Source organism: Scomber japonicus, chromosome 23 (genome assembly GCF_027409825.1).
Source record: "Scomber japonicus isolate fScoJap1 chromosome 23, fScoJap1.pri, whole genome shotgun sequence".
Classification (NCBI taxonomy): Eukaryota; Metazoa; Chordata; class Actinopteri; order Scombriformes; family Scombridae; genus Scomber; species Scomber japonicus.
In genome coordinates this window covers 18729902-18755301 of record NC_070600.1, presented here as the reverse complement: position 1 = coordinate 18755301, position 25400 = coordinate 18729902, and the positions used below count along the sequence as shown (strand labels likewise).

General features: G+C 39.8%; 1 protein-coding gene across 1 annotated transcript in view; it reads left to right on the top strand.

Moving 5' to 3' along the window:
* The first annotated feature begins 219 nt into the window (after positions 1 to 219).
* The window catches only part of acss3 (acyl-CoA synthetase short chain family member 3), a 35407-nt gene continuing 10226 nt past the window's right edge, over positions 220 to 25400 (top strand). The window contains exons 1-9 of the mRNA XM_053313793.1: positions 220 to 539; positions 2316 to 2460; positions 3103 to 3291; positions 4390 to 4524; positions 6861 to 7001; positions 7721 to 7801; positions 8149 to 8244; positions 9753 to 9904; positions 15559 to 15662. Of these exons, the coding sequence (XP_053169768.1) occupies positions 220 to 539; positions 2316 to 2460; positions 3103 to 3291; positions 4390 to 4524; positions 6861 to 7001; positions 7721 to 7801; positions 8149 to 8244; positions 9753 to 9904; positions 15559 to 15662 (1363 nt within the window). The remainder of the gene's footprint in view (positions 540 to 2315; positions 2461 to 3102; positions 3292 to 4389; positions 4525 to 6860; positions 7002 to 7720; positions 7802 to 8148; positions 8245 to 9752; positions 9905 to 15558; positions 15663 to 25400) is intronic.

The following is a 25400-nucleotide window of genomic DNA, read 5'->3' as shown; positions in this document are numbered from 1 at the left end:
CAGTTCATTGTGTCTCAAAGCTCCTCCTGCATCAACTACATCCAGTTCATAGTTCGCATTCATTGTGAGTTTGTAAGGATTTGTGCAGGAGGATTTTCTTTCTTCGGGCCTGCCTCAAGTGACGTCGCAGTATAGAAGTTGCGGTGTAGAAAAACAGGAAGAAAAAAAAAAATTTGCGTGAAAGTTTAACCTTCAAGTAAAACCACAACAGCTGCTGCTATGCACTTTCAAATCCAACACTTGCTGCGCTTAAATCTCTCTACTGCTCAGCGCAAGAGGACACTCGAGAGGATATTATGGACTGTTTCAGCACAACAACGTGGTGGAAGAGCAGCAGGATCGCATGCATCTGCACACATTAAGAAGTATTTCGCCTTGCAGTATTGTAGGAACTATGCATCCGACACTGCTTACAGCCGAGCCTTCGCCTCTGCCAGGGATAACCCGGAGACATTCTGGGCTGAGATGGCACAGGATATAAACTGGTTTGAACCATGGAGTAAAACACTGCACGTTGAGGATCCAGTGTTCCCTAACTGGTAGGTTTCAATGTAACAAGCAATGAAACAACAGACGTGAATTATGGATTTAAATGCACCATCCCAATTGTGTGTATACAAAGTGAAACATTGTAAACACTTGTAAACACATGTCTCCTCAACTTAAGTTAAAGCCCCGTTGTTTGGCATGAATCCAAATGTCCCATTGAAACTCGGAAGTCCTTTTGCAAGAATAAGAAGGAAACATTGAAAGCCTTGGAAAAACTTTCTAATTTAATTTATTGCCCTGAAATTTGCGTAATTAAATCACAATAATCCAAATTTACCACTTAACTCAGCCCCCCTCCCCCCTCCCCCCTCCGTCTGAAGTGGTTCTCATACATTTTCACCCTCCATTTGTTAAGACCTTGTCCCAGGGTTCTCCATCTAAAAAGATTTGAGCTTTTTAGATGTTTTATTACAGAAAGTGTAATAACCCCATGACCGAAATAGTCATACATCCAGTCATTGTATTACTCATGGAAGGATTTAACTATTACCCCACCCTGAGAACCACTGACATAAAGGTTTTAAGAGGTCTGTAGAGTCTTATTTTCACATAACTGGGTAGGCAGATTATTTGTATTTGACTCTTGTCTTGATCATTAATTAAAGTGGAATTGTAGATAATCCTTTTTTCTGGGAGACATACAAGTCATTAAAAAATCCCCTCAAAACAAAAAACAAAAACTCATCTGACTGGAATGAAAAATATTCTGCTATTTTTTTTTTCTTAAACCTAACCACTAAGACAACAAATATACAAGTGGCTCTTCTCTGCTAGTTTAAGGACGTTAGAAAAATACAAACATGATTTAACAGTTGAAAATATGAAGTTTTAGTGATGAAATATTACAAATTACAAAATAAAACTTTAAAATGTAGTGAAGAGTCTTGAGGGAGGCGCAAGTAGATATGTCACTTCCTGCCACCATCTTTGGTTGGCTAATCAGGCCAAACCCTGCTCAGGTTAAAAAAATAAGGACTGATGTTAAGAGTTGCATCATCATAACTCAGGTTAACTTAGTCTTACCCAAAGTTGCAGTTCTTAAATTATACCAAAGAAGACTGGAAATGAAGTGAAACGTTCTTAAATATTCACATCAAGTGTATGGTGTGATCAAGATGGATGAAACGGCTCTTTTTAAAACAGCTGTGGGACTAGCTTTTTTCAGAAAGCTATCCTAATCAAAATGCAACACAGCTCCCACACAAACATTCCTGTACTGATAATGATGTAAACATGAAATATATTTTCTGTTTTGTATGTTGGGGTGCGGTTGTAAATTCCAACATCTAGCTTTGTAGAAAAAAGCCAGAGCTGCTTGAGCCTGGTACAGCTAAGATAAAATATGAAGGACACACAGCCACCACCCCTCTCTCTCTCTCTCTCTCTCTCTGTCTCTCTCTCTCTCTGGCTCCCAAAACAGAAGATCCCAGACACCATCTGTTCAACCTGCTTGCTGCTCTTTATCCATATGCAGAGCACCAAAATGAGCTTGAAACTGTCGCCTTATCAAGTACATTGATTTGCTGTGTGCTGCTGGCAAAAGCAACTGCATATGTTTTTGTCTGAGTTGGTTTCATCAAGTTGTGTTTTTTAAATGAAAGGAATGAACCGTACCTGCCACAAACACACACTTCAGAGGAATATGATTTTAGAGATGTGTCGATCGAGGCAACTACTGATGATATATTTAGATACATGCATTCTCTGTGTTCACATTGTTCTTGCTTGTTAGATATTAGTACAATGATATATTCTCATTTTGTCAGGTATGTGGGAGGGAAGTTGAACATGTGCTACAATGCTGTGGATCGTCACGTAGACAGCGGCCGTGGTGACCAGCCTGCCATCATTTATGACAGCCCGGTTACTGGAATTAAACAGATCATCACTTTCAGGGAACTTCAGGACCAGGTAAATAGTATTTTTATCCAAGCAGATGTCACAGAACTGAACCACATGAAGAGCTGTGTTGAATCATTTTGTTAAAGTCTGATTTAGGCTGCAGGGATGTGTGGTGGTAAAAATGAAAGCTGTGAGGCATGGAAGCAGCCTTTGGTTAGATTTTGGGTGCTGTAATTAGATATTGTGATTGTTAACATGACAAGTAAATTGTCCATTCTTCAATGCAGACAGCTGGATTCAGTTAACATCAGTGTGGAGGACAGAAAACATAGCAATGGAAAGAAGAAGTGGAAATAAACCATTTGACTGATGTTTGACTGACTAACTTGACAGATGTGTCCCTTCAGTCAAGATTCAATTACAGTACATGTGCTGTAATGAATATGAACAAAACTGTAGCTTCTTATTAGTCTTTACCCGTATAGCTTAGAGGCTCATTTAATTTAATTTGATTCACCCAAAGATGTTGAGTTCTTTCATTTGTAAGATGTGGTCTAATTGAAGGTTATCACTGATGGACTTTGGATATATTCATGTGTTTAAGCAGATATTTGAAATGGTACAGTGTTTGAATTTGCCAAAATGCATGTATTTCTTACAGTGTCTCTTACAGCTGTGTTTTTTTGTATTTGCTCATCTATCTTGATTCAGGTATCAAGGCTAGCAGGAGTGTTGGTGAAGAATGGAGTCCAGAAAGGGGATCTGGTGGTTATCTACATGCCCATGGTGCCCCAGGCCATGTTCACTATGTTGGCGTGTGCACGGATCGGTGCCCCACACAGCCTCATCTTTGGCGGCTTTGCCTCCAAAGAGCTTTCTGTCCGCATCAATCATGCCAAGGTTAGAAAATTTTGTTACTCACCTTGTGGTTGACAGGCATCTTTTTTTTTTGAACAGAACAACATGGTTTTTATTAAATCAGTGTCACTCTTTCATACCTTTACCTCTAATAAAAAATGAAGGACAGGCTAAAGTGGTTACTCTACTTTATGTACTTGTAAGAAGCAAGGCTACAATATGGCTGCAACCAATAATTTCAATTCTCCATAAAAATGTGTGCTATATATTTTGAAAAATATCAAAAAAACTGAATGCTGGAGGTGCCTGAGGCTTCTTTTTTCCCTTTAAGTTCAGAATCAATCATTCACAGTGGAAAGCAATTGCCTTGCCTTTTCTTTCACAATTCAAGAATAATGTTCATGCCACATGAACTGAGATTTTTAAACCAAGAACCATAAAATTTAATAGACCACTCTGACACTTTGACAGGGAATGTTTGTGAAGATTATGATCTCTGTTGAGTGATGTGTTTATACGGCTATAAATAAATAAATAAATAAATACTGTATTATAAAGTAATGCCATCAGATACTTGATCACATGCTGGAGCTCTCACTGGTCAGGTGCACTTCAAGACAGTAATGTTGAAATATTGTAGACTCAGATATTTTCAGATTAAAAGGTGTAACACGCTTATTTACATACAGTATGAGGACGGACAGTCTTGTCATAGATATCAGTCACCTGTTGCAGTTCAGAAGTGAAGCAGAAAAGAGGCAAGTGAGTGAGTTATCTGCATCTCTTTAGACGTGGTCATGCCTTTTGATGGCCACTAGGGGAAAATGAGCTAACTATCAAAGCAGGTTGTATGAAGGTATTAGCCTTAAGCTTTAAAATCTACGAAGTTACATGAGATGGAGATAACAGGATGTGTATATCTCAGCTAGCTTGTGTGGCAATCAATATCGCATTTTAACACTGGACACTGGAGTGCTACTATACAAATAGACTCTTAATACCCTGTTAAAAATGCAGCAAAGGAAATATTGGAGGGTGGGGGTTCTGGCTGCTGTTTCTGTCAAATGTCATGATGCTGTATGCTGGGCCGTTTGACATTTTAACACAGTCCAATTTATACGTGATTTCTGTGTTTTTCAGCCCAAGCTGATGGTTACAGCCTCATTTGGCATTGAGCCAGGCAGAAGAGTAGAGTACATCCCTCTGGTGGAGAAAGCTTTGGAGATGAGCTCTCACAAACCCTCTAAAGTCCTCATCTACAACCGGCCTAATATGGTAAGTACCACCAAGTGACATGTGACGGCATGTAAATATATCTGATATATGGCAGCCTGCTATTGTGAGAAACCTCCAAAAATATCAACTACATCCTTGATTCTAACTTTACCAACTGTACTGTACATGTTTGCTTTATCCAGTGAGGCATTTAAAATTGACTTGAAATGATCTTTCTATTAATGGCAAGTGTGGAGCAGCAAATTTAAAAGAGTGACGGTTCTAGAGGGTGGGACATGAGCACCAGCACCCCCTTATATTTCACAAAAATATAAAGAATAAGACTTTAATTAATTCCCTTGTTTCCTATTTCATCCATGATGCACAACAAGATGAAAACTGAGCAATTAGCAAGAATACAGCTTTACAAAAACAGTACTCTACTCAAAGTCAGTATCAGAAAATGTACTTATTAAAAAAGCCATTCTGACTCTGATGCACTGTTTCTGAATGCACACATGTAACTTTGACATAATTCAGCTGTGTACTCTTCCCTGGCCTAGCGGGTTGGTCAAATGGCTGTTATTGGCTGGATGGACGTTCAATCAATCTAACTTGATTTTCACATAGCCTACGGGAAACTTAATTTAGTTTCATCAATGACTACCTCAGGAAAAAGTGTGTTTGTGTGTTGGGAGGGTGCAACCATGCATCTGTGAAAACGTGGGTGCTGCAATACCCGTAACACCCGCGGCTACGAGGCGCATGATCAATGGGGTGACAGTGTTGCAAATCCTGCCACCGTGTCAAATGATAAAAGGATGTGTAGGGGGTTCAAATATATGAGACTGACTGAAAATGTGTGTCGTACAGTATGGTGGCAGCTGAGGGATGGAGGTTGGTGCCGGTCATGGGAAGTCTGGCATAGATCCAGTTTGCTAGCAGGCTGAGCTGTGTAGAATGATTACAGAACACATTAATATGGTGACAGCAAACTAAATAATTCTTCCTTTATACATGGGTATTGTGGAAATTATGCAATAAAAACCCCTGATCCCTTACAAAGAAGGATTGTCTTTCATACTGGACTCAGTGTCTGTCCTAGACAAAGAGCCCTGAATACAGTCTAGCAGTCATTCTTGTACCCGCAGCCTTGTTCTTCACAGGATGCTCTGGAACATTTTGTAATCTGTCAGTTATACACTATCTGGCTGCATCCTTTATTATCATCACAAGATTAAGTACCTCTTATGCTAAACACATTTGAGTGCAGAACATCTTTAGATATGAAAGTATAAAATGAGTATTCAAGTGAAATTGCACATCTAAGTACGAAACACACGTACTGTATAGCAAAGTATTCCAGTATAGGAAGTTAATTATCCATTGCAACACACGTAAAAGAAAAGGACTGAATTTGGGGCTTGGGGAAATGATTCTTAAAATTGAGTGCATAGTATTGCAATCATCCCTCTTAAATTGGTTTTCTGACTGCCATGTCTCAGTTAGTTCAAATGTTTTTGTCTGAAACATAATGCACCTCTTTCTGGCTCTGTGGTGTGAATATTCAATACTGAATTTATCTGGTTTGGCCCCACCAATCTCATCTTAGTGAATTCAGAGATTGCAAATAGGGGGTTGCATCTTTATCAGGTATTCATACACGGTGTGGGAATTTCACAAGAAATTCACTGTAAACTCTACACCTTAAAATCAAATAAAAGCACCACTTTGAAGGTAGTTGTGATGCTTTTAATCAATAATTGCATTCAGTAAATAATATGCTGTGGTTGTATGAACACAGTTTCATGAAAGACTTGTTTAATCAGCCAGGCCTTGGTCTGGCTGAGCTGGGTTTCAGCCAGTAAACAAAGATGCTTTTTGGAAGGCTCAAGGTTTAATGGGATGTCTGCCCCTTGCCTCGAGGGTCTGTCATTTTCAATAAAATCATAGCCTTGAGTTCATTATCTGAGACCCAAGAAAGCCATGACTGAGACTGCAATCTACAGAGGTGATTAAATGTTAATGAAATTAAAGTATCACAGGGATTTACAAAAGTTTGAAATGAGGTGGATGTTGGCAGTGGGAGATGTAGAGGCCTCAGTCTCTGACCTTTGTCTGTGATAGTGGATTGTAATGACTGATTAGACCAAAGACTGCAGTATATATCACTACATGAAAAAATTAGATTGTAATACTGCTTTATCATGTATTATATTTTTTCTTGAAATGAAAAGAATCTCATTTGTAAAATACTTTTTAAAAATCCCAAATCTCAGTTTTTAAGTCAATAACTCATATGATTTCCCCAGAAAGCAGTAGCACTCCTTATCACTTTCTATGCTTTATTCAGAGTGGAAATAAATGTATCTTCCTTTTATTACTTTTTGTTATAGGAGAAAGTCTCAATGAACCCGGAGTTGTCTCTGGACTGGGAAGAAGAGATGGCCACTGCTCGACCTCATGACTGTGTTCCTCTTCCATCCAACCATCCTCTCTACGTCCTCTATACATCTGGAACCACTGGAACACCAAAGGTTAATGCATTCCCCAGAGAAAAGATGAAATCATAGACCTATAAGTGCCATGTAAATACATAAATCCTCACGTACATAAGTTATAGTGTATGCTCTACTGTTTGCTGTTTGTCTAAATACTGTCAGTTCTGGATGAAGCTCCTGTGTGACTCATCTGCTCTTTGACTCTGCAAAACAATCCCGACCCAATCTAAAAACCATCACCGTGACATACCTGTAAATAAGAGGGAGCTTTTCTACCGTGAGAGCTGCAGCTCATATAGGAGGAATTGCCTGCAGCCCGTTTGAAATGGAAAACCCCCGGCTCCTTTCAAATAGCATCATTTTGTCTTTGACCAAGAGGATGGTATAACATATCCACCTGCTGGCTAGTTCCTGAGCCTAATAGTGCTGTTATTGCCAGCTTTTCTCTCTGTGAGCCAGTGTGAATTTCTCAGTTATGGCGGTAGGAAGACCATAACTTTGAGTTAAACTCTATAATTGTGCACATCGGGACTTGAGGACAAACTGTTTTGCTCAAAATTGTTTATTCAGCACCATTAACTTATAAAAGTCTAAAATTAGAATCGGTTTGAGAAGGAGTCATTTTAAAGCAAAATCTCGTCCTCCTCAGTGCAGCCGGTCTGAGCGGCTGAGTTTAGACTGATATTGAACCCCTGCTTCTTTGCCTCATGCAATACCTGTCACCAGTCTAATGTTTGTCTTATCTTGCCCCCCAGGGTGTTGCACGAGACACTGCAGGCTATGCTGTGATGCTGAAATGGACCATGTCAAATATTTATGGACTCAGTCCTGGAGATGTAAGGCAATAAAGAATCATTCTGAGTTAGCGTCATGCATGAGAACAAAGAGAAGAAAGCCAACGAAGAGATAGATTGTTTACTACTTGAAAGAAGATTTGATCAACATGTAATATTAATGTCAACGAAGTTCTGTAGTATCTTTTTCTGTTTGGTTTCCAATTTTTTATTTATTTTTTGGACTCAAGTAATTTGGGTGTTATTTAGTGTTGCTATTGATTACATTGTTAATGCAATCTCCACTAATTAGGCTAGAATCAATATAGCATGTTGTTTAACAAGATAGGATTAGATGATTATGAACAGGTGACTCTGTGCATATACTCACTATATTCTACTTGTTGCAGGTTTGGTGGGCGGCGTCCGACCTGGGCTGGGTGGTTGGCCATTCATATATCTGCTATGCTCCTCTGCTCCATGGTAACAGCACAATTCTATATGAGGTGTGTGCTTGTAGATGAGGTTTAATCTAAAACTTAACCAATGTGGCTTTGCAAACAAGAATGATCAAACCAGTGCACACCAGTACGAAGAGGGAGAAGCAGCTCCTACACAGTAGTTTTAATGTCTTTTGGGTATTTGCCTTTGTTGGTTCTGCAAGCTGAATGCGTCCAAATTTGGTTAATGACATCAGTTTTTGCGGAGTGGGACTGGGTTCAAGATGCGATGAACTGTTTGACACTGTTGCCATGTTTTACTCTGGCTGCGACAGCCCACTGTCAGGAGACATACTGCAGCCTGTCTATTCCAGTCCTCTGCCCCTTCTCATTTTTATTTAGTAGCTTTAGTCAGTGTGTCACCTTTGTGTACAGGTTCTACCTCTCTGCACTGCTGCTAAAACATTTTCAGCTTGCAGAATGTATTTGGTGAAATAACTAAATGTGTTTAAATGTTGGTTGTCAGTGCATCATAAGTTCAAGTATCTAACAACATCACTTTAAATGGACACAGTCATGTAACATACTTAACCTCTTGTAAAGATTGATAGTAAAGGAATAATTAAGTCATTATTTTCTGCATGAATGCTTGCTTTTAACAGCCACTTGATAGTGATGCATGCAATTATTCCAAGTGATTTAGCTTTTCTTTGTGAGACCAATACCCATTGGCTAGTGAAGTAGTTTCCATGCAAGCTCTTGTGTTTGTAACAAAATCTGTAGATTAGGACTAAAGGTGCTGCTGTTTTGTACCTGTCTGTTTATCTTTCCATGTGTGTCTCACATTGATTGCCATTCATTACATTAACGTTGTAATATTGTCTCTCACCGTGGGAAGAAGCACTACTGGGCAATGAATTAATCTGCCTTACTTAAATCAATGTTTGACTCCAGACGGCTGGGTGTCTCAGGTGGATCTTGTTGTAGCAGCCCTTCTGTCTTTCAGGCATGATGCAGCCAACCTTTTGTCTTTCCTTTGATCAATACACAGACACAAATATTTATCCAGAGCAAAAATGACAGCCAGAACTCACTGCTGCTGTTTACCATTCTCATTCATGTGCAGTGCTCTTCCCACTGTTGGGACATGCTAGATGAATACCAGTGTAAACTGTGAACTTGAACACAGTGGAAATTGCTGTCTGAGGTGTTCGCCTGCAGGCTTCTTTTGTCTATATCTCTTCTTCTAGACAAACAATACTCCTATAGTGCAACTGTGTTTTCTAATCCATGGATTTATGGGGCCCATCTGTCTGGAAGGCATTCTTCCAGTATGCCTCTCTCTTGTAAACAGCTGCTCTATGAATACTCATGGTGTGTAGTGTGTAGTTTGTAGTTGAAGTGAATTTGTATTGTGGAATAATGTAAAAAATATTGCTGTTGTATGTATGAGATTCCATTATAAAGTTTGTATGTGTTGTCCATGCTGTAGAGAGTCAGATATGAAATAATGCACAGTACAGCCTCTGTGTTTCAGTTTTAAACCAACCAGTTGTTTTGCTGTCTGTTTACAGGGTAAACCTGTAGGGACTCCAGACCCTGGGGCATTCTTCCGTGTGCTGTCTGAACACGGAGTCTCCTCCATGTTCACAGCACCCACTGCACTCCGAGCCATTCGCCAGCAGGACCCCAATGTTGACATTGGGATGAAATATCCCCTGTCCAGGTAGACATCAACACCTTATACAAAAAACGCACTAGAACCAAGACTAAAGAAATAGTTGATAGTGTAGTGCACACAAAAGAATACCTTTCATGTTATAGCATTAGTTAATTAGTTGTTTAATACATAAGTAAAATAGATATTAAATTAATTGGCAACAATTCTGATAATAATTGACATTCTTTCAAAATGTCAAACATTTGCTAGACCAAGCATCTCATCACCATGTGAGGATACACTGCTCTGCTCGGTTTTATGTAATTGTTCATTGTAGGGTGAATGATGCTCTGGAAGCTTGTGATGGCCAGTGTTAATTATTTAACATAAAAATGAAAAAGAACAAATTAGAATATTAAAATTAATTGTTAGTTTATATGCACCATAAAATGTTGAAATTCAAATCTTGTAGAAGATGATTGTTTTAAACTATATATTTCTTGGAAGATGCTTTAATCTTTTTAATTCTAAAAACAAAGTCTTCAGCCCATTAGACTATGACCTATGTTCATATCACAAGGATTGATTAATGCATTGGCTGAAAAACAGCCAATCTGTCACTCTCTAGTGCATCTGAGAAACTTGCTGTGAGAAGACAACAGGTATCGACCTTAACCTTCAAATGCAGGTTGAAGGTTGATTTCTGAAGCGGTAGGAGTGATGTGTCAAAGCATCTTGTGGCTGACAGTGGTCTGCACAACCTGTCCAGACTCTCATTAGTCTCTGACCATCTGTTGATTTGGAGCCCTCTTCCACCTCTACTGCTCACAGTGTGTACCCACCGCTCGACCCGCTTGGGTGTTAATCAGGATGGATGGCAAACAGCCGCTAGCCAGTGCAGCACACCTGTATTAAATCATACTGTGTGAACCTGTTTCCCTGGCTGCTCTCTCTCTCTTTTCAGGTAAAGATCAAGTGAAGCTTGAGTTAAAGACAAAATTTTTTTCATGGTATTTGGTATATGGCTTGGCCCAGAGAGTCAGATACATTGCTGAGATGATCACAATAGTTAATTGTGATCATCTAAGGGGTTGTGGTGTCAATCCACCACTTCCATTCTGTTCAGCAGTCTGAAAATGCCTCTAAGCACACAATCATAAAGTAATTCTGAGTGCGGATGACCTATGGCCCCGGTGAATCATTCAGTAACTCCGGTATTGTGTGCTGAATTTGACAATCGTTTGCTCGTTGTGCTGAATGCATAGTACCTTTTTTTAAAACCTGATCTTGCAGAGGGAAATTATTCTCTGTAACATTTTGCCTCAAATATTGATGGCATTTATCCTCACGGTTTCGACCCTGCCCCAATCTGTCATTTAAGCTACACGCTGTTCCTGTGTACACTTATTTGTTCCTAATGTATCTTTTCCCCTTGGAGGAGGCAGGTTGGTGAAGGATTGCTGCATTTCCCCTCAGGCGCTGAACAAAACATGTCACGGTGACACACGGGCAGTAATACAAAGGCAGCGGTGACATATGGTTTCATTTTAGTGCAGGACGATTCAATGTCTGGTTGAGGTTTTCACTTACTAACTTTTGATTTTCACGGTTTGAAAGAGAGAGAGATTGTGGCATTTTGAGAATTTACAGAATGTCCCAATACTCATAGATTTGAAAAGGTTTTCATGTATTGAGAGCAGAATGGCAACGTATAAGCCCTTGTCATTCTGTCAAATGTGTAGTTTTCTACAGACATCACAGGAAAGGGTGAAGTATCAAGGTACCACTTTCTTATAAGAGGTTTTTTGAACTCCTCATAGTTGTAATTCTGTGGATTGAACTCAATTCAGCATGCTAGAGGGACTTCTGCCGTCTGTGTGGTTGTGGACACGTAAACAAATTTCATCCAAGCATAGTGTTTGTGACAATATTGTCTTATGGATCTTCTCTGTGTATTTTGTCATCACATGGCAGAATATGTCAATACTAACAGTGCTAGTTGTAATTAAAACTGTGTTGATGAAAATGGCACAATCCTTCAGAAAACGCTGTTAGCTTTATTATCAAAACATATAATTTCATTCAACTCAACTACCCCATCTGGGCTTTATTGACATAGCGAGACGTGTACTCCCTCTAGAGCCTGCTCAACTGTAACAGCCCTGGACCCTTATTAATGCGCTTCAGCCATATTACTTGTCACCATGAAAACTGCATTGAAAATCTGGCCGCAGGGCTGTCTGCAGCTCTGATGGTAGCAGCTCCCTGCATCAGTGTAGCATGACAAAAGGGGCACACACTCCTCTCCACAGTGCCAGTAGTGTTTTAAAAATTGAGAGCTGAGAGCCTCACTTAGATATAGAGTGCATGACTTCAGTCGATGGTGCTTTTTTGGGTGCTCAGTGGAACTTGGCATCATTAAATGTGGAGAATGCCTTGTTTTCCTTTTAATTAAAATTAAATCCTGAGAATATTCCCTAACTGATCCCATGTTTCAGATATATTTCCATATTGGGCAGTAGCAGCCCTACACACTAACTAATACAGGCATACAGACTGTCTGAGTTTTGGCACTATTTTTAGGAGGATAATCCATCCAGTCCTGTGTAGACTGGATGTGTGCTTCACAAAATTTCACTGCAACCAACTTCAACTGCCTTACATTATCCTTTACTTGAACCAGTATCTCATTTATTCTCCCTTCAACTTTGTTACATTGACCTCAGAGTATCATGTTTAAGTGTATTAGCAACTTGTAGACTTAAAACATGTGACAAAAGGACATTATAGAGCCTACCTTTACCCCTAAGAGTGTGCAGCTTTTCTGCTTCATTGGTCCCTCCAAGGTTATACTGTTGAGATTAGAGTGAGCTTATCTCTACAAAGCACTCCAGGTTTATTGGTCAAATGTTGTAGGCCATTGTTGGAGTAGGTTTTATCATACAAAAAAGTTCAGAGTACATATTCAAACATAGTATCACCTCGAGAAGGTGTCAGAATAAACTGTGTGGTCCAATTGTTAGAAGAATAATGAAATATTTATTTGTCCTTTTGAAGCAGTCAGTTCAATTAGTTAAAACACCTTAAGTTAATATTATAGTTTTATACCACAGAACACGGATGTTTACTCTGACTCTTACTGACTCAGCGCACAGTCTCAGAGCTTGGGCAGCAGCCAAACCGTCGCCCTCCTGCTACTGTTTCTGAGGTTACAGTGTCTGTGTGACTCCTCCAGATTTGTTTTTCCATAATACAACTTGAAAAGCCGGAGAACCAGAGAATCGGTGAGCAAGGAACACAAGGTCACTGCCAGGGCAACAAGTCAATCATTTGTTTATTCCACAAGATATTTAGCTCAGTAATTCTATGGCAGGATCTATATGACAGCTGATGCGCTAGAACGTTAATCCAGAGCAATCATTATAGTCTTTGATGTACATCTTTCATATTTGATAGTCTACATAATCAAGGTATTTACTTAAAGCTGTTTATCCTGAGTGTGCTCTCGTTAGTCAAATAACCTTTAAGTACTTATTCAATACAAGTAAGAGCATACAAGGTCGGAGCTAAATTGCCAGATGGTGGGGCTCGTAGGCTTCAATGCAACTAAGGATAATGCATGTAAATATTTGCCATAAAATGGATTTAAAATGTTCTTATGAATCAAATAGACACAATTATTTGCATCACTTTAAATGATGTATTGATTTGGATACCTTGCACATACTGATACATTATGATACCAATGATACTTTTAGATGTATATTTTGCCTTTTTAATAATATCTTAAACCAATCACAACTTGTACTGGAGGCCAAGACAAATAGCACACATACCACAATTTTCATGGGTACTACAGTGGAAAGAATAGTTTTTAAAATGACCTTAGCATGTGAGATCACCTAAGATTCTTTATCAAACCTCTCTGTTTATAAAAACTGGTCACATTGAAGGAGAGGTTACATCAGCTAAAAACTAAGCTGCAGTTGAATGAAGGAGAAAAGTGTTGAAAACTGAAGTGACTGAAGGCTGTCAGGCAACCTTCAGCAACATCTGTGTGGGGATGAGCATTTTGAGCATTTGGTTTACTCACACACATGCACTATTTGTCAGTGCACATTCTGCCATCAGAGCGTTACAGAGAAACCAGAGAAACCGAGCTATATAATATTCTGAGACTGTAGAACAATCAAGTTAGAGAGTATTGCATGAAAAAGAGAATAAAATATCACCCAAGGAGAAAGAAGAGAGAGAGAGTAAAGAGATAATTCAGTGGGGAGAGAGTGACATGATGAAAATGTTCTTGCCTATTACAGAAGATAGAATGTGACTAGAAGTTTGATTTGAGTTGGAAGGTCATTTCTACATCGGGGAGTGCTGAGACCAATGAGTGATGACTAGCAGCCATTTGTGAGAAAATGCAGCGATCAGACTATTATCTAGAGCTGCACTGTGGCCTGGACATGTAGGGGGTTATAGATCCCTCCACAGCCTTGTAGCGAGCAACAGGCAGTGTTTTGAATTAGATATGAGCAGCCATGGGCAACCATCAATGGGCATTTGCGAGAGAATTATGTGGGAGAAATCAGGGAGAGGGAAGATAGAAACTGCAGTGTTTTGGGTCATTCGTAGGGCATGGAGGGAGCGTTTCATGAATTCAGCGAGTAGCGGTTGCCCAAACTTGGAGTGAGGGAGGGACTGGTAAGGAAGGCTAGAATTTGACAAATCCAGATGTTCAGTACATGATTCACTACTAATATACATTGGTATAATACTGAGACATCGTTGGAAGAGTGGATTTTTTTTCTTTGGAAAAAGATGAGCTTAGTCTTACCAATAGTGTTTTACAGGTCAAATGCAAACATCCACCTTTAAAATGAGTGGATATGCCTCAAAGTTTCAGAGGAAGAAAATGTGGAATGGACAGTTTTATGCAGTTAAGTCTATGAAAAGAAGCAAAGTAATGAGGTCTTAGAGACTGCAGTGAAGCTGATCCTCAATACAAACAAGGATTAAGGAAGAAAATGATCATAGTGACGCTACAGAGCTTCTCTAGTCAGCAAAGGTGACAAGAGCCAATTCTACTAATAAACTACCACCTCTTGACATCATCAGAGCCAGAACTGGAGGGGGTCGTACCTCAGTCTCAGCCAGGATCATAGGAAAAGAAAAGTGGTTTATTCTGGCTTGAAACTGCAACTGTTTGTGGTCCAAAACAATTTTTCTTGAAGATATGTTGTATGAGTTGAATGACACTGAAGAGTATCTAATACTAAGAATTGTCAGCTATAGTATCTGGTATGTCAGTTTTGCATAATTGCTGTGATTCAGTATTCGTAACACACGAGTTTGACTTTGTAAAACACTCATTGCAAAGAGGTAAATCCCAAGCTCACAAGCTGCACAGCTTTAAACCCACTCACCTTTAAATAAAATGTTAAGATGCTTAGGGATGCAGAGATTGCCAAACCAATTAAACCCTCCACACACCAATATTGAATTAAGATGGGATTAAGATGCTGCTCATTATAGAATATATACATGCTATCTAGGCACCTCTGCTTCTCCATATCTATATTTAATTGTTTAGATGATGATTAAAGTCTTGAGAAATCTAAAGTAGGTTTGAGCATTTGGACACATTTCACCATTTCTGTGAAGGAGTAGACATGTCACGTTTCCTCACATTGATTGACAGATAAAACTCTGTGTCCTTGCAGGTTGCAGTCATTATTCTTGGCAGGAGAGCGTTGTGATGTGGAGACGCTGGAGTGGGCAAAGCAGAGCTTTGGGGTCCCTGTCCTGGATCACTGGTGGCAGACAGGTAAGAAAGCTTCTACTTTCCAAAGACAGAAAACCGAGACTTCAGAATCAGAAAACATTGATCCATTTAAAGCTACACTGAGATTCATATAAAGATACACATCTTATCAGACTCTATACAGTTGTTCTATTTGCCCAGAGATGCATATTTAACAGGAAGTGGTGAATCAAAATGCTGAGCTCTGGACTTGTAGACAAGCCACAGGATTTCTGGTGGTTAAAGCTTAAATTGTACAAATCCCTTACCATATGCTTTTTGTGAAGTTTCTTAGTGTACTTTTAATAATGTCACTTTAATGGGTTGACCAGCACTTAAAACTCTAACTTGAGGGATTAGGCTCTTATGATACAGATACTGAGAAAGCTTTTCAAGGAGCCTGACTACTTTATTAGCATGAACTGTATATGATGTTTTAATTCAACTTGATCTTTAAGCCTCAGTCTCATCTTAAGCGTATCAGTGTGAGAAGACTATAAATGTGCTCTTTGCTGTATTTATTAGCCAATTGACATTAACTTGGCCTTGAGAAGAGGCATAACTCCAGAAAATCACTGTTCCCTGAGAGCTAGCTGTCATTGTAAAGTACATTTTTATTATTCTTTGTTCTTTGATTAATCCCCTCTGTGTTTTGTATTATGTACTGAGGGATTGGACCCCTTGTATTTTAATAATTATGATATCAAAGACCCCCAAGCTTGTCTGAGAACTTATCGTCACATGAACTGACATGTCATCATTTGCAACAGTTATTTAAGTATCAAAGAAAATGAGATAGGATTGTGCAGACATGGCAGACCAAATAATAACCGAGGTCACCAGGGGATACTTCTGTGGCAAAGACATCATGCCTACCACTTGAATCAAAATTGGCCAATTTAAAGAAGTCAAGAGCAGAATCATGACTGAAAATGATGGTGCAAAAAATAAAATGGAGCGGCTCCATTGTCACTTAATAAAAATGTGACTTCCCCTGCATGCTAAATTTAATTATTGGCTTAATCTACCTGATAAATGAAACATACATGGGTGTACATTTACCTCTGCAACCTTTTTGCCTCAGTTACTTTGATGTCAAAAGATGCCGCTTAACATATAGTAGTGCAAAGCACATCCCAGATGTCCTCACCTTAGAAACTGGTTCAGGATAAATGTGTGCTTGCTGCTGTACTCAGGTGGGAAAAGTCCCAGCGAGCATTCCTCTAACCATTCACAGTCACATGTCAGAGTAGCATTCAAACAAGGGCTTTGATTGGCATTTCCCCTTCATTGACTTCACTAATGTTTAATAGACTTTTGGCCCATATGGGACACAGAGCTATGGGGACTGAGTTGTGTGCTTAGCAAAGAGATTAAGGAGGGAAAACAATCACTAGGGAATTGTCCATCAGTTCAGGAGTGGAAATTGAAATTGCTTCCCCAGTGAAGCATGCTTTGAGTCAACTACTTGATGATGAGCCTTAACTGTCCTTTATTTTGGAAGTGTAAAATACACAAAACAAGACTTAACCAGCGATATTTGGATTTTGTCCATTTTCCTATGATAACAATAATATGTTGTAATCAGCCTTGGTGCAGCAGGATTTTCATTTTGATTTGTCTGCTTTTCAAAAAAACCCATCAACATGGTCAATATTTCGAAATTCATCTCACCAGTGCACTTTAAATTATTACCATCCATAGGTTGAGTCACTTCAACTCACATTCCAGTGGTTGTACATTAAACAGGTGGGGGAGCGTTTGTGTATAATCTACCTTTTTTCACCTCACAATCGACCTGGTATACATTATGACTGCTGTGGGGTTGCATGATAAGACACAGTACAAGTCTAAAGTTTAGACACACCATCTTATTCCTGTTCAATGAGAGACTATGTCCAAACTTTTGACTGCTACTGTGTGTAATTCCCATGCTTCCCCTGCATTGTTTCTCAGGCCTCAGTCTGTAATAATTCTTGAATGGGTAAGACCCCATTAGCCTCTTGGATTGGAGCCTTGAGCCAGGGCAGTGTGCCATCACAGTAATGCCGTGCCCCCCCCCCCCCCCCCCCCCCCTTGCAGTTTGATCATTGCCCTCCCCAAGTACTTGTGAACGATGATAAATGTACCAGAGACAGAGAAAGAGCACAATTGGATGTCCCTTTGTTTAGTAATATCCCTCCTAAGCAAATGGAGGATCGATGGTGGACAAGGCGACATCTCTGTGTTAAATATGGAATCAATACTGTCGTTGGGGTGTTGGAAAACCATCGACCTTGCGTTTGTGCGGGCAACACACTCTGATATGAGCTCAGATAAGCTCACATGGCTGATTGGTCTGTCCAGGCTCAATGGGAGTGTGAAGAGCTCGATATTACAAAAACATGTGATTTATCAATTCAGGCTCTTGAGTTTAAATAGTTGATTCTACTATTGGCTTTACTGCAACAACAAATGTGGGTGTCTTAGTAGTAGAATTAAATCATTAAAAGTATGCATTTCAAGACTGAAAACATGTATAACAAGACTGGCAAGACTGGTCTATTTCAGTCAAGTAGTAGTTTTGGTGTATGTAAGGGTAGATTGTCTCATTCAGGGCAGGGGCTCAGGTTCAGTCTGGGTTCAACTTCATGACTGGTGTCCATTCAGCTCCCCAAAGTTGGAACATATTGCTCTTCTAATACACTGTATCTTTGTGCTGTGTGGTGGTCCCACAGAAACTGACAATTAATCAGTTTGCTGAACACCAATAATGAAAGTGAATCCTCTCTCTGTGGTCTTTTTAATGCTCTACTTAAGCACCCAAACACTGATCTGTTGTTACATAAAGTATTTTAATGAGCATTTACGGTTCATATGAGCAGTTTGGAAGTTGATTGGTTTAAAGTAAGCTGTAATATACACAGAAAAACAAAAGATTATGGTATATGCAAGCCTTTTGGTGCGGTGTGATTAAGTTGTTTGCTCTGTTATTTATAATGGATCCCAATGCTTTCCCTACCTGCACCTCCATCTTGGATTGAGTGTGACTGAGAGTGCAGATGGTTGGACTAAAACAAAGCTTCACCACCCTAGATGTGCTGAACAGAGCTGCTGATTCTGATCTACTTATATTTGTGAGATAACATTTCATTCTGGTTTATTATAGGGGTGTTTGAATCAGAACCGAGTTTGAATCTCACTTCACTTACTCTGCCTCATACACCAAAACAAAATCCTGTCACACTTTGTGGCTATTCCCAGCCAGGTGATTTATTGAGTTTGGAGAAAAACCTCTGGCGCCCTCTTGATTTCTGTCTAGATGTGTAAATCCCATTGGATTTTTCACCCCCCGCTAAACTCAATAACTGGCAGCTTGCGGCAGGCGCTGCAATCCAAATGTGTTCTTCACTTTTTCATGGTAGAGCGGGTCACTTCTCATCTTGCTTTCTCTTTGTGTGTCTATGGCAGCTTGACTTCAAATGTGTAGGTGTGGAAGAGACTCTGTCAAGTTGCACACATTCATTAAATCATTCTTATTTAATAATTCCTTCATAAAGTTACAGAGGAAGCAGAGTTTATTCTTCTTAAGCTGTTTGAACTCACATGCAGCAAACATGTTGAATGACATTCCTTCCTTGTAAAAAAACATTTGTAAAGCTGATTACTTTAACCTTCGTATCGTCCTCCTGGGTCAAATTGACCCTGTCTGTTATGACTGTTCCTTCTTTCCTCCCTCCTTTCCTTCCTTCTTCCTACCTCCTTCCTTCCTTCCTTCCTTCCTCCCTTCCATCTTTCCTTCCTCCCTTCCTTCCTTCCTTCCTCCCTTCCTTCCTTCCTTCCGTCCTTCCTTCCTTCCTCCCATCCTTCCTTCCTCCCTCCTTCCCTTCCTTCTTCCTTCCTTCCATCTTTCCTTCTTCCTCCCTCCCTTCCTTCCTTGACTCGAGGACAACAGGAGGGTTAAAAAAATGTTTTGCATCGTTTGTGACTGTTTACTTGCTATCAGTCTTCTTCTTCATTGCTTTTGTGGGTGTATGACTAGGTTAATTTGTGCATTACCACAGATTGATCAGTGGAATAGTAAAAACGACTGGCAAGAGCGTGTATTGTGTGTCCTCATGCTCATGTGTGTGCATGTGCATCTTTGTGCATGTGCATGCTCCAGACAGAGAGACACAAACATCGCTCTGTAGGCACTGATAGTGTTAAAAACTCAACAGGGTACCTTTTAATGGTTGAGGTCGGTGTTATGTTATCCTTTTTATTTTTAGCACCAATTCCCCACATCACACTGAAATCAACAGTTAATTTATCTTAGTAACAAGTCTTGCCACAGTCAGATATACAGTCGATACACTGACTGGAGCTTGCCTTGGAGTTCTCTGTTTCTCCACCTGGTGACCTTGCAATCACAAAACTACACCTCTCACTAAAGTAGTCATGTATTGTGATGCTTTAGTGCTGCACATATAAACAATACAACTTTATTAGCATGTTTTTATATTGACACACAGTTCTCAAATGCAAGTAAAAAGATTACACACTTGGCAGGAAGATGCAGTGTGCATATAGTTTCTTCCTGCCTGTACCGAGTTCATGTGTGACCCTGCTGAGATTGCTGCGGCGCACTGTTCGACCATCTCTGGAGACAGGACATCGATCAAGCAACTTTTGGCTGTGTCGGTGCCTTGACAACTCTCTTTCATCTTCCCTCCCAACAGGAGAAAATCAGCTTTGTCAATAGGAAGCAGTTTAGCATTCAAGGCTTGTTTGTTCCAAAATGAGAATCATAGGAAGGGGAGACAGACTCCTCTTTGAGGAACTCATTATACACAGAGCACCCGAAAAGCAAAGTTTATTTGCAACTTGTGGCTTTCAACTCGGATGTCATTTTTCAAACTTATTCAGACAGTCTTTTTTAAGTCCCTCTCTCACACATTTGGTATTCATCTTTAAATATTGATAGATCTCTCCCTCTACTTATACAGAGGTTTTGCTCTTTGTGGTCACCTGCAAAAAAGCTTTTATACCTGAAAGAAATCAATAACCTGTGCAGCTGCTCATACATTTTTACAGATGAATGCTTGTAATCCTGGAATGTAATATTCAGCAGCCGAAAGCTGTAATCGATTGGGAGAAAACAGGCTCCATGTGCAATGCAGGGAGGAGCAGGTGCAGAGATTGCACAGAGCACTGTTAGACTAATATACATGATACATGGGGTTGGGGGCACCAGGTAAACCTCACACCTAAATTTGTTCATCCAAAATGTAAGAAATCTTGAATCAGAGCATTCATGTATATACTGAATATACATTTTGTAATGTTGTTTGTTTTAGCCTGTGTTTTGTTGAACAGTTTTTGGAACCTGGAGCAGTTTGAATACTACAGTCGAAATTACAAATCCCTTTATGTGGCTGAAAATTATATTCAAGGTTATTTTCAAATGTATTATTCTTTCATTATTGAAAGGAAAATCATTTTTTCTTTGGAGATATAGTTCATTAGTATTACTCAAAAACATGCCTGCTAAACAAATAATGAGGTACAGTATTTGTCAAAGAATTAAATTTTTCATAGAGAACTCTTGAACCCGTACCCTAGACGCTGTATCAGTGTATTTCCCAGTTCCTCTGTGTAAAGCTGCTTTATCATCACTGTAGAATGCTTTATTCATCAAACAGAGTGTGTGTGTTTGTCAGTTCCTGTTAAAAGATGCATCATTTAATTCATTATCTCTGACATCATCACAGTACACTGAAAACAGTCTCATCAGCTCTACCTGGTGTACACCGCGGAAAAGATTAAAAACAGCTCAGGGTTTGATTCATATTGTTTTTTTTTCATCTATCCCCTGGAGGCTTCCCTTACCTTTCAGCCCAACTGCGTAGCATTGGTGAGTGGTAAACAGTCGCGTCATGCAAAGAGCCAGCGGCATTCACTCCTTGTAGCACGGCTCTCCTTAGATATGCACAGGGCTCTGGTTGGGAGAAATTAAACAAAGTCAGCTGACACATAACATTCACTTTGTCATGATGGCGCCAGTGGTGAGATTCAGGATGACATACAGCAGAGAAGGAGGAGGAGGAGGAGGTCACATTCTTTGCAGGAAATATTTATATGTGCTAACAAGCTCATGGATGAGAATTTGACTAATTTGACCAATTTAGCTTGTGATTAGTTTTCAGTTCAGCGCGCTTGGCTGGCTCAGGCGAGATTACTTTTCTGATACAGAGTGGAAGTGATTGGTGTGCTCGTTATTCCCATGTGCAGCGAACTCAATCATTTCTCAGCCACCCGCTGTCATCTGATATGCTGATTCATCCTGCCTCATCACCCCCAACATGACACCTGAATGCTTTTTTTTTCTCCCAGCTGCCCTTTGGCCTTCATTCATACTGCCGCTCTTACCTTCACCATCATGATATTGATTACATTTACATGCCTTTTTGACACGCACACACAAAATAATATACATGCATTTAGCACCCCCACCCCCTTCCACTTTTCAAAGAGACATTAATGCATAGTCTGTCACCCTTGAACCATCTGAATTCACTAGCAGCCCAGCTCATTTCCCCTTATGTGCATATGAAAGAATGTCTGCCATTTTGAAGCCTGATACTAATCTGTGTGCTATTTTAAGACCCAAGTGTCATTGGCATGGGGTGGAGGGGGTTGATGATGAAGGTTGCTGATGTCACTGGTGTTGCCTGGCAACAAATGTGTGTTTCCAGTTGGCAGGGTTTGGCTGCCTCGCCGGTGAGTGGTGGCGGATGGACTTACAGTAGTATTTTAGGTGCCGTGGTCTCTCTGTCTCTGTGTGGCTGTCTCTTTCTGTTTGTTATTGTTTCCGTGACTCTCTCTGACAGACAGCAGATGTCCTGGTACAAAGAAAGGAATTGTCTTTAAAAAGTGAATTGGAGCTCTTCAGAGCATCTGTCTTGTCAAATAAATTGTAGAATTGACAATTTCTCCTCCTGGCCTTTGCCAAGTGCAGTGCTGGGCTGGCACAAGATCGCTTTCCACGAATACTCCTCCTGGAAAATAGTCAGTGCTTTCAGAAGGTTTGTCTAGGGCAGTTTTACAGCCTCCTTGAAAACCCCATCTACTCACCGAAGAAAAACACAGCCATTTAACAGCCCAGCGTTTACTAACTGTGTAGATAGACAGCACTGCACTGGATCAGAGGTTAATAAGAAATCTTAACCTGAAACTGAAAAGCTCAACAGGAATATTACCTCTGCAGTGTTGATTTAAATCTGAATATACCAGCATCTGCAGGTTGTCTTTTCACAAATCAGCTTATTAACGCCTTGGTTGTAACCTTTTTTTTTTTTTTTTTTTACTCTGTGGAGGTAGTTCAATGCAGGAAATAATAAGAATCTGTTTTGCATTTACTGGAGCAGCCTTATTCTCAATGAAGTTTGTTATTTCCTACTGCCTGTTCTCATGGTTAAATTTGGATTATTAACAAAGAGGTTACAATAATTTGTGCAGTACTCCATTTGTGCCAAGGCTTCATTAGAGGATGTGATTAAATGGCTCCTTGTTGAAACTCATTGAGAAGTTGATCAATGATAACGATGTATTCAGCCTCCAAGAGGATGATAGCAAGAACAAAAAGTGAGCACACACATTTTCATCTGCTGTTTTTATATTTTTAGCAAAAAAAAAAAAAAACCCAGGCAGTAAGAAGTGCACATCTAAATCTTGTTGCTCCTTTATGCAGCGTTATTGACAAGCATACTGATTCATACATATTCATCATTTGTGCCATTTTCATTCATATATGCAAACTGACTTCTAGGCAGTGAGGCAAAAAAAAGTGAGCAGACTGATACTTCATTCCTTTTATTAAACAGTTGGAAAACTTCACCAATATTTGTGTGGAGTGTGTTATAGCTACTGGAATAAACACTACATGGCCCAAAGCATGTGCATCATCATGCCCAGGCCTTTTTGGTCTGGGGCTGTTTGGGATGTTTTGGGCTAATCCCCTAACTTCCTGTTAAATCTTCATACCATAGCCTAAAGTGATATTGTAAATAAATAAATAAATACATGCTTTCAACTGCAACATTTTGGTGAAGGCTCTTTTCTGTCCCCATGTACACAAAGCCAGGTCCACACAGAAATGGGTTTTCACAGTCTGGTGTTGAAGAACTTGACTCAGCATCAGTGAGTCAATGCTCTTGTGGCTGAATGAGGTCAAAGCCATGCAGCTAGGTCACAAAGCATGCCTTCCACCACATTCTTTCTTAATATATTTTCATATTCTGTTCAATTGGGCTAAAAATATATCTATGCTGTGCTGTCACAGTTTCATTTCTTGGATTGATTTAATGGGTCAGTATCATTGAATATCTACAGCATGTTTTCAATGTAACCTTCATTCACTTGGAGAAATGTACTTGCCATGTATTAAGGACTCTAAATCAAGCAAGGTGAGCTTTTGTAATCATATGAGAATACATTTAAGCAGCATTGAGGATGTTGTGCTGAAAAGTTTAGTTTTATACAGTGCAGTGTGTTTGTCATTGGCTCACTCCCCATTAAATTTAGTTTTTGTCCCTCTTGGTGAAGAAGTTTGCTTATTTCAAATAGACATTTCAGCATAGCACTGATAGTTTAAATTCATAAATTAGAATTGTAAAAAAGAGCCCACATCTATTTCCCTCACCTTATTGATATTCACTCCCATCACTATACTGCATATAGACCTGTCCCTCATCTTCTTCTTTTAAAAAAAACAACAAATCAGAATTAATTTCCTTTCAGTGGAATTGTTCCTGAGTCATGTCACCCTGGTGATATGTTGCCCACCCACGGGAGATGCATCAGAGTCTGGACTTCGTGCCTCATGTCATTCAGCATCAAACACCAGAAAGCCGCCGTCGCCCACTTGGTCTCATTACATCGCTGCAGAGACAGTAGCGCAGATGTCGTGGCTTCTGTAATTACATCTCCGAGAGCTGAGGTGCCACATTTGTGTTACCTCGTTGTTTACTCAGAGCTGCTGTCATCAACGCTCTAACTTGGGAATTCATTCGGCATTCATTCCAAACCATTGTCACGGTTTGTCTGCCGAGGTTTTTTAAGACACAAGACGGGTATCTTTCATTAGCAAATTAAGTAGCACATTTGTATGCATAAACTTAGCTCTGAGCGAATGAGCCGAGCTGTCTAAAAAGTGATAAGGGAGGCAATGTTTTTAGCTGATGAAATTAAATTGTCCCTTGAAAAGTCCAAGTTGTAAATGTGAGAGCATATGCAGATTTGTGTACGTGTGCATGTTATACCTCATTGCTCACCTGTCTTTCATGTGTGTCTTCAGTGGGCAGCATCAGCAACCTTTTTGCAGTTGCTGGAACACACACACACCGATTCCCCACGCGTTTTACTTTCTCTCATCTCTCTGAACTTTTCTTCACTTGTTATTTTCCCTCATTTTAGCAATCAGCCCAATCAGAAAGGCTTGGTTAACCAACCCTTTGTTTTCTACCTGCTTTTGGCTCCTCTGCAGACTGCCAATGATGGTCTTAGTCTGAGCAGTGAAAGCTGTGTTATCCAACAGAGACTCTAATACCCCAGATTTGTAGTCAGATTTGGTCCTTACTCATTCTTGGCCTCATATTCTCAGAGAAAAAGCAGGAAATTGAAAAACACTAAACACTTGAAAACACAGTACTCACCTGTCTAGAAATATTTTGTATTCATGCGTGCATTTTTGCAAGATACCACAAAAATATTATCTGATGTCCCATTTACTCTAGTTTACTT